At 49.2% G+C, this 10,546-nt stretch overlaps 1 protein-coding gene across 2 annotated transcripts in view; it reads left to right on the top strand.

Annotated features, from left to right (window-relative positions):
• The first annotated feature begins 463 nt into the window (after nucleotides 1-463).
• Nucleotides 464-10,546, top strand: part of rk (G-protein coupled receptor rickets) — a 185,609-nt gene continuing 175,526 nt past the window's right edge. For both annotated transcript variants that reach the window (XM_072287894.1, XM_072287895.1), the window contains exon 1: nucleotides 464-871. In XM_072287894.1, coding sequence (XP_072143995.1) covers nucleotides 618-871 — 254 coding nt within the window. In that variant the 5' untranslated portion in view covers nucleotides 464-617. The remainder of the gene's footprint in view (nucleotides 872-10,546) is intronic.

Here is a 10,546-nt window from a genome sequence, read left to right as displayed (position 1 = left end):
GAGTGCAGAAGGTATTGTCACCTCCCAATTTGAGTGAATCCTGTTCGTCGTTTGGATACGCTCCTCTTTCGTTACAAATACGTGCACTAAATTTATGTATTTATTACTGGCAGCATATTGTGCATCAATAGCTAGCCTTTGCTCGTATTGCACCGCTCACTTGCCATTTATGGCTGTCAGTCCCTGTATCCAATCCCTGTAATAATTTTCCCTAAGGATGTAATGAAGTCTCCCTCGATCGACGGATCAGTCGACAGCCCCTACGAACCTCACTCGTGCGGTGTTTTCTTTGCTCGGTCCAAATTTTCGCGCCCAACATTGACGTCACCGGCGGCACGCAAGCGCGTTCGAGGGCAGGCAGGCCGCTCAAATGGGGGCGCGGCGCGCCGGTCGTCGCGCGCTCCGACGTCGGCAGCGGCGCGCGCGGGGCCAGCGACCGAACCGTGGCGGGCCGAGTTCGCGGCCCCAGCGGCAGAGTTGGAAGGACGTGTGTGTGTGCGTGCGGCGGCGCTCGGCGCGCTCGGCACCGCTGTGCTCTCCTCCGCGCTGAACGGAGGCCGCTTCGCCGAGAGCAGCAGCAGCAGCAGCCGGCCTCCCTGCTTGTGTGCTAGGATGTGATGCCGCCGCGTCGGCCGCTCCCTGCGCCTGCCTGGCTCCTCGGCCTGGCGCTGGCCGCGGCTGCGACGTCGGCGGCCCGGTCGCCGAACACCGCGTGGTGCCCCGTGGCCGAGTGCACGTGTTCGGGGACGCAGCGGAGCGCGCTGCGCGTCGACTGCTCCTCGCTCGAACTGGCCCGCGTGCCGCCGGTGTTGTCGCAGGAGGCCGGTAACGGGACTAGCACGCCGCCGGCGCAGCTGCAAGTCATCAGCCTGTGAGTAGTATGCACGCTGTCTCTGCAACTTGTCAACACGGCCAGCAAAGAGATGTGGCCGCTTTCCCGAGGTGTTTGAACGGCCTGACAGTGAGGACGTTTTGGTGGGAAGACGTGTGAGACGGCGAGAATCGCGGACGCTCGAGCCGGGTTCGAACGGCGCGGAAACAGTTCGGGAAGAGTTAATAGTGTTACGCAAAGCACATTCGCATGTTTCGAGTTTTATTTTCCTGTCACTGAACGGAGCGCAGAATTCTTCTAGGCTGTTTGACGCATTATTCTTCAGGTCTGGACTAGGAAGTGTGAATGCTCGTGCTGTACATTGCTCAAAGTAAGATTCGACGGGCCGGTTCAATGGAGGGGTCGCAGGAGCTGTTCGCGCTCTGGGGCCAAGACGTCTTCGCGCATTTTTTACGGCCCACTGTCATTCCATTATTTATTTATTTATTTATTTATTTATTTATTTATTTATTTATTTATTTGTGTGAATGTATGCAAGCAGTTTGACAAAAGCCATAAGCTATCATACCTGCTCATTTCTTCCGATTCACGATAACTACCCGAATGTGGCTTCCGTAGCGTTATGCACGAGAAAAGACGAAAAGAAACAAACATTTAAACACACCGTGTTACACAAGTGTCAGTTCCACAGTTCTTCGCATCGCCGAGAAAAATACATTTTGAAGTCATGCGCTGCACCCTCGAACTGGACGGGTCGCGACATACACTTGGTCTTGCTACGTGAAGCAAGGCTTGCTGCGTGAAGCAGTGCGTCTAGAGTCGCGCTGCATTATTACGGCGCACTCGCGTCATATTTTATAACAGCCGTGTTCGCGTTCCTGCCGAACTGTCAACAGGCGACGCTTGTTCTAGTTTGCGCACCTCGCATGTGGCGCGAAACGTGCGGCCGGAAGACCGCGCGAGTTCGTTCCCCGCAGCTCGTCGAGGAAGACTTCGCGCTCTCGGTTGGAGCCGCTTGCTTGCTTGCTTGCTTGCTTGCTCGTTCCATCACTTGTGGCGCTTAAACACAATACGGGGGATTGGCCAACAAGAAGCCGGCGGTTAAAATGTTAAAGGGAAGGGGCCACGCGCTTGTCGCCGACTTCTCTTTCGCGACGTCATTCCGTCGTCTTTTCTCATTGTAATAAGTAAGCGCACGAACGTTTGAAAAATGACGTTAGTGTTGCACTCCCTCCTCTCCATTCGGGTCAATTTCGGTGTACTTTAAACGCCGCCCTTACTGTGAGAACACGCGTATGCACACACCGAGGTTTGCTTTACGAACGTAAGTAATTGAACAGTGTTATTTTTTCTTGGCGTTCGGAGAAAACTATCGTTATCCTTGATTTTGCTGTGCTGATGCAGCGTTATGAAATGTTCGCAGCTAAACTTCGATCACCTCTTTTCGGGCTATATGGCAATTGTCAGGGTGTTGATTTTACGGCGAAGATGACTGCGCGATACTATTAGCCTAACGATAGTGGTCAGTGACTTGCGGTTTTTCTTTTTCTTTCTTGTTACCAAAGTTCTTAAAAGATGTTTAGTTACGCTAGATTTTACTGCTGGAATGGAACGATTGAAAGCGTTTGTCCTTTCATTTAATTTCGCGCGCTTTATTGCTTGCATTTCATTTGTGTATTATATTTCGGCGAAGAAATCAACTTTTGTGATCGGGACGTTACGTGCAGAGTGCACGCGTATCTGGCCGACTGGTAATGCGGTCGCACTTCTCAGATTTTTGAAGTTTGGAACAAAGTTATTTGGCACAAACACTTTTTCTATTGATGTTGCCGTAGAGGATGGGGGGGGGGGGGGGGGGGGGGCAGCGGGACTGACGGTGAGTTGCTAAGACAGCACATCTGTACTGACAGGGTCGTGCGTACTTGTTTTAAAGAAAGGCCTCAAACACTTCCGTGTGAAATTGGCATTGGTATTCCCTTTTCCTTCTTTCTCCCGACTTATTTGCGCATTCTCCTGATCTTGCGTGATGGCTTTTCGTAAGTGATGCTTAAAAGCATCTGTTTTTTTTTTCTCTTGTTTATTACCGCCGTTTTAGAGCACGCACTTACATGCTCCATATTTTGCATTATTCGTTTCCATTTAAGTTTTCATTTCTCCGGGTTCCTTCTTCTTTTGCTTAGTTTGCTCTTACTGTAGCAGAGCGCGTACTCGCTTTTTACCGGGTGGGTACAAATTTATCGCGCTGGTAATATAGGCACATGTCCGTGCGGTTTACCATGCTTCCCTAATGTGTTTTCATAACGCTGTCGATGTGTACGATGCCTCGAACACGGCACTTGATTTTTTTTTCTTTTTTGGAGGGGTTAGGGAGCTTTGCTCTCACCAGCTGGAGCTTCGTTTCGTCGTATGCTATGCTGAGCCCTTAAAAGCATGTTGCATACATACAAGGTGGACAGGACGTGACACAGCGAGAAAGTAAATGAACTGCAAAGTAATCCCAAAATTTGCAAAAAAACTAAGAAAACAAGCAAGCAAAACACAGAAAGAAAAGGAATCAGTAAAAAAAAGATCCCCCCCTCCCCCTAAATTAGCAAATACGTAATACGGCATGTGACAAAACACGGGTTAAAAGAAATGCGGAGTGCTGTCTGTGGCATTGTTCCTCGTTTCCTTGTGACTCCTTCAAGTACCCGAACTTATTGTATACGCTAAGTTATGTGCTGAGTGCGTTTTTCTGTCGTTCGTACTTCGCGTGAACCCTTAAGCGTAACACGTTACTTCTGCGAAATTGAAACAACGACGAGTATTCATCGCGTCTGTGTGCCCCTCCTGGTGGGTGATTGCCGGCTAGCTTTTGATTTTTTCCTCATTATGTTATCGTTTTTCATGCATAGAAAAAATAATTTCTCTCTTTGCGCCTCTGTCCCGGCAGCGGCGTTTTACTAGGGCGTCTGCCTCCCGAGTGTGTACAAACTTGTAGGCGAGCGATGGCTCCTCTCAGGGAGCGGCAAAAATTTAGACTATTCAACCGAGCAGTTCGGGAATGGCGAGACGTCCGGGATCCCTAATTTGGGCAAATAAAAATTTTTTTTTGGTCTACGTGCTCTGTTCTGGCGGTGTCGCGAAAAAGCCGGGAGATTAACACTTCCGCCTTCTCTCGGTGACTGGGCTTAGCATATAGTGTATCCTTGTTCTTCTTTACTGAAAGTGGCATTGTATCTGTCGATTAATACTTGTTTCGTGCTAATTAATAGTTATTGAAATATATAATTTCGTCATCTATCTATTTATTTACCTCGTATTATTCGGTTTACGTGATCAACTGACAAGTGTTTATATTGCAGGGAGTGCAAAAATTGCTGCTTTGTTGCCGCGTTTCTTCTTGTAATATATTGAATGTTTAAGCATGTTCTCGAAGTGTGCTTTAATGCGAGAAAATTTTTCGTATTGCCTCACGTTATCGTCCTTTGGTTGATCATTGAAGAATTTATTGATTGTGAAAAACCCGGCGACACAACGGTATGAACGTTTCCAGTTTCATCCAAATAAATCGCTCACTACGTATGAGCCCCGAATTCTCCTCCCCGCCTGATTTCTCCGTGTTCTGCTGAGGGAACACTGTCATTTTATTATCGCGAGCGCCATCCCAATTACCCGTTGAGCTTCGCAATCGCAGCCCTATCGGTAGGGCTGAAATTAATTACCCAGGCGAAATGTGGATTCACTTTGCATATATATTTAGTAATTAAGCTCGGTGCCTTTAAAGGCATTGACTAAGTTACTGTGTGGAAAAAACAAAAACAGAACAAAAGAACAACTAAGGCGGAAGAGAGAAGGTGAGTGGCTGAACTGCGAGAGTGAGTGATTGGAACTGTATGCGAAGGTGGCTGGCCTGCCTGGTTCGATGGAGCAGTCGATTCACCATTCCACAGCTGTGCCCAGATCATCACTTACAAACGTCGCTGCGCTCGTTTAGGCATTTTGCGACGCTATAGCTAAAGTGGCATCTTTCAGGCGCCCACATAGATACCTTGACGCCGAAAAAAAAAGGCATGGATACGCATATAGCGTTTTTGCTAAACTCGTCCATGTATGCAGGCAGCTGAAGAATACTGGAAAAGTATGCCGTACCTACAAGCAAGAATAGCCTGCTTCGTAAATTATATTACTAGTCGAAGATATTAAGTTGACCTCTCGCATGCACCGTCATTAATTTGCTGCCGCTAATGCTGTAACAACAACAACAACAACAACAACAACAACAACAACAACAACAACAACAACAACAACAACAACAACAACAACAACAACAACAACAACAACAACAACAACAACAACAACAACAACAACAACAACAACAACAACAACAACAACAACAACAACAACAACAACAACAACATCATCATCATCATCATCATCATCAACAACAACAACAACAACAACAACAACAACAACAAAGCAACCTCTTTATTTTACATTCCCATGTTCCCGCACCAGTTAATATGTACGGCGCGTGAGAGATACTCTACATCATTTTTTCCCTTTCTACTTGAATTGCTCAATGAATCTAGCTCCGTCTCTTTAAACGCGACCGCTTGTTACAATTGCAGTTAGCCCTGTTTATGAGCTGGTACCGCTAACTGCCGCGCAATCGGAATCGCATCATCACTGTTAAGGGCGCGAACCGGTTGTTTCTTCCTCCACTATACGCGTTCGCTTATTGTTTCCAGACCCATTGATCTGCTGCGCGCTCTGCGACGCACTGCTCCCCCCCTCCAATCTCTCTCTCTCTCTCTATCTGCTCCTTAATGTCCTTTGTGCGAGCGAACCGGCGATTCGCGTCATTAGTTTGCGGTTCTTGTGCCCTCTTCCTTTCTTTGTTCTTTCGTACGCTGTCCTTGTTCTTCTTACTTTGCCTGGCCGGGTCAGATAAAAAAAAAAAGTGCGAGCGTGGAAGTGAAGGACGCCGTTTCCTTTGATGCACATGCTTCGATCTTTCGCTGCTGTGTACGGCTTGGGGATTATTACGCAACCTTCCTTTCTTTTTTCTCCCATTTTCGCGTCTCGCTATACACGACTGTACATCTATTATACCTTTAATTATCTGTCCCGGTCATCACTCATCACCTCCTTGCTATACCTTTTCATTCTTTCCTTGCGGAGAGTAGCAGTGTAGAGCACGCTAGCTCGAGCCGTCCTTCCCGCTTTTCCTTCAATAACATTTCTCTTCATCCCTCCTCCCGATGGTACTTTTACTAAAAGAATGAGACGAACAATAAGACCGCAGAGTGACGGCCCATTAATGCTAGCTATTCGTTCTGCTGCACCATATAGTACATACGGTGGCTTTCGAAGCTGCACTCGCCCTCCTATACTCTTGAAGAATGTTTTCTTTATCTTAGGCGTCCAAATAGTTTCCACACAGACAGTCTGTCTTGGTCACCCGGAGCATGTGCAGCGGTAAGAAAAAAAATTTCATTATGGGATTTTACGTGCCAAAACCACGGTCTGTTTATGAGGCACGCCGTAGGGAGGGAATCCGGAAATTTGGACCACCTTGGGTTTTTTAACGTGCCCCTAAATCTAAGTACACGGGTGTTTTTGGCATTTCGCCCCCATCGAAATGCGGCTGCCGTGACCGGGATACGATTCCGTGGCCTCGTGCTCAGTAGCCGCCACCACCACCACCACCACCACCACCACCACCACCACCACCACCACCACCACCACCACCACCACCACCACCACCACCACCACCACCACCACCACCACTACCAGCAACAACAACAAAATAATCTGCTTTCTAACGGACGTTTTCTAGAAATATATAAAAAAGGAAAGTTATTTCATTGCACGTTGCTTTACTTGCGGTGGTGGTACTGTAAAAAACTGCTGGCTCTTCCGTAAGCGAGAGTAAATGTAAGCATGAAATGGCGACCGCCAAAATAGGTTAGTTGGAGATGATACTAGCCAGAATCTTAAAATGGGTGTAATGCGTGTTCGCAGCGGCATACTCCACCACGCCACATCGCACCACACCGCATCACGCCATACTGTGCACTGGTCCATATAGACGCTGCCCAGCTATGAAAAGAAAACCGGTTGAAGGCGGCACGACAGGCAGCGAAAAACGCCAGGGAGACAGAGCGCACTGCCCAGCTAGAAGACGAAAAAGCGCCTCAAGGAGGCACCACGCAGCGTCGCGCCATCTCTCGAGGCGACGCAAAACCTGCGTCGCGGTACTCACGGACCGCTGGTGTTCAGAAGAGCAAAAGGCAGGCTTCCCTGTCTCAACGCCAAAAGATGAAAATGAAGTGTATGGTGCCCTGTATCTGCCTTTCGAGCTTCGCTAGTGAAAATGACAAATAAAACTTCAGTGTACTAGAAGTTTCAGCTTGAGTGATGCTGTGAACAAACATTAGGAAGAATTCGGAAGGAATATTTTTTGTAACTTGTTTTCGCAGTATCTAGCGTATGTAATGCGATCCTGTGCAAATGTTTGGGGGCCAGAAACCGCATTTTCGTAAGTTCTGACTGGTTACCCGCATGATCTAGTTTTATTCTCGCAACTTGCCCGGATGTTCGTTTTAGTGCCCGGATAACGGCTCTGGCTTTTGGCTCAAGGTCACTTGAAGGTCGTGGACAACGGGAGCTAAAAGCATTTGATGCTTAAAATCTGTCGAGTTTCTTTATTTATATCATTTATAGCGTCGCTATTGTACATAGTCTGCGGAGATAACTCTTCCATGCAGCAGTTCGCGCAGTAAAATAACAATGCGGTTCACTTCGTCAAGCACCTTAGGAGTTTACGAAGCAAGCGTACTTCCACAAGTTCTTCGTCGGCTTCACTCGGGACTCTGGATCAAATCCGGTGTACAAGTCTGTCGCAAATGTTTGCAGGCGAGAGTGTTACAGCTTAGCTACGACATGTTACTCCGTGACGGCGCTGCGGATGGTGACGCTGGGCTACTTTTATAGTACACAGGCCTCCATGCTTCTAGAAGACTTGGGAGGCGAAAATAAGGTGCCGCCACACTGTAGTCGGCTATCCTGGTGCACATAACTCCCCCTCCCCCTTAGGCTACGCCCCTGCAGAAGCTTACTTCGAACTGGAGGAAATGCAGAAGCATGGCATCCAGCAGCAACACCATCCATATCTTATGGATAACCGCACACATTGGACAAACAGAATATTATTAAATGAGAGAACAATACAGATAAAAAGAAAAAAAAAAGAAGAATAGAAAAAAAGCTTGCTTCTCATAATCTTACTGTCAGCGAAAGACTACATGCCTTAAGCTTAAGTCGGAAATGCATATATGTCATGCGTAGTGCGGAGTCCGCGCGTGACCTTCGAAAGCCGCGAGTAGTCTGTACTCACGCTGAAATAGTTCAGTTCAAACCAAAAAGCCACTAACACGAAGTTCTCTTCGCGTTAAATGAGCGCACATTTGACTTTTCCTTAACGCATAATCAACATCGCCGCAAACTTCCTGCGCAGCCGCAACCTGGAAAGCTCGCTCGGGCAAAAATCATTGCGCACCAACTCCCGGCGCTCCGTGGTTGCCACATACCGCGCTTCTCGCCGTCCAGTTATCAAGTGAGTCTCTCACCTTCTTCTCCCCATCTTCCTTTATCGATTCGGCGACGGGATGAATGGAACCCGTCGGCGCTTCGCGGCACGTCGCTCGCCGTTTCGCCGGCCCGCGTGGTTCGTAGTAAGCGCCCTCTCACTTCCTCCCCCTTAGTTGCAATCGGGCTCGTAGTAACCGTTGCACTTGTGCCGCGCCGCCGCGTCAAGAGGGACCCGGAAGTCACGGTCGCTGCGAGCGAAACAGGCGCTCGCGAATGCACCTGCCTCCATCGGCGAACCACGCTGGGCCGATTTCGTTAGTATTGATTGATTCACGCGCCTCCAGGTGTCGCTGCACCGTCGTAGATGCCGCCAGCTGGCGTTGGTGCGGTGGAGTCGATTGCCTAAATTGCGCAATGCTTAGCGGACCCTATAGCGTCGTTACGGTGAAACCGGGCGGCGAGCATGTCTACATTGTGAAAACCTACACAAGGTTTTCGGGAGTGTCACAAACAGTCTGTTTTCGTGGCAATTACTACGTACTGTATATACATTCTTCTGAGGGGTGACTGTTACAAGAATCGCAATTTCGCCCGACAGGCGAAGCATGGATTAGTAAACGGCTATACGAAGTAAGGATTGTAGTTTTACCGGCCGTATAAACCTTGAGACATTCGCTTACCAACTGAATTAAGAAGCACGGTGCCAGCGCGCACAAGCAAACATAAACACAACACACTCGATGAGCGCGGACACGTACTCGCTGTCAAAGCGCTGGTGTGAGCAAGCGCGGCAGCAGCAGCGAGCGAAGTGACCTTCGTGCCGTTTATCGCTTCAACGCGAGAGCGGCTAGAACTCAGCACGCACAAAGGTACCGGCCCTCTGCAGGTCCCTTTCAATATACGGCGCACACGACTGCGCGCAGCCGTGCAAAGAACGTACTTAGCGGAGTAGATACCGCAACCCTCCCTCCCGCGCTGCCTCCCCGCTTTCCGCGCGCGAGATTGAGCCGCGAGCCGCAATCGTCAGTTTCCCTTGCGCCCAGTCGTGAAATGCGCAGTTGCTGCCGGAGCACAACGCCGCCCCCCTCCCTCCCTCCCATCCACCCACGGCCTTTCGCGCGACAGAAGACGGGGCGTTTACTCTCCGCTTTCCACTTGTGCGCGCCGGATTGAGCCGCGATCGCCAGCTTCCCTCAAGTGCTTTCACTCGCACATGCAGCATACGACGCCCGGCGACGGTGTTATCGCCCTTGGACTTCATGCGGAACATCACGCCGACGCCGACGGCAAAAACGTGCCTGGAGTGTCCATGTAATTGCTATCGCAATAAAAAGAATTATCCGCTCGAACAGATGTCGGTTGAATGACAGGTAAGCAATGCGGGGGCAAGTGCTCTTCAAAGGGAACATGTACACTGTACACTGCAGGTACCAGCGAATCGTATCGTCGTTGCCACTCTCTCCTTATTTCTATTATCTGCGTTAACATTTTTGCTTCGCTCGGACGCTTCCCTTTCGCGAAATTCATCACCCTGCTGGTAGAGCTTTTCGCGCGTCGGGTGTTAGTTACTCGTCTATGACAGGGTTGTAATCGGCCTGTTCAGCCTTTCTATGGTACATTGCGGCAGCGGTGTTTACCTATATATAAAGGGGGGGCTAGAGAGGGCAGATATTGGCGAGGAGGCGGTTTGTATATGAGATCAGCATCTTTCTCCTTAATCCATTTTTCAAGTGGCCCGTATGGGCTGTGAGCTGTTCTTTGGGCCCTGCACTAGGCGATTCAAGATGTTCGTGCGTGTGGTGCGTGATGATGGCGTGCTCATTGTTTCTGGACTACTAGGACTCCTCTTCGCGCCGGCTACATCTGTAAGCTCCCTATTTGATGAAACGAGGAGGGAGGAGGCGCGCCTCCCGAGTTTTGCCTACGGACATGACAGACACGTTGGGAGGTAGAGCTATACAGCTGTCGCCGTAAAAATAATTTGGCAGAACCCATCTCACCATGTCTGTCGATGCCGACGATAATGCGCTTAGCATCGAAGCAATAGTCAGTTTTAGTATAGCGTATAGCAACAAACGCAAGGAGTTAGCGTTAGCGTTGCGCGCTGCACTCTGCGCATGCGTTCTACGCAAATGGGGC

This window comes from Dermacentor andersoni, chromosome 4, assembly GCF_023375885.2.
Source record: "Dermacentor andersoni chromosome 4, qqDerAnde1_hic_scaffold, whole genome shotgun sequence".
Classification (NCBI taxonomy): Eukaryota; Metazoa; Arthropoda; class Arachnida; order Ixodida; family Ixodidae; genus Dermacentor; species Dermacentor andersoni.
This window is presented reverse-complemented; position numbering and strand designations above follow the sequence as displayed.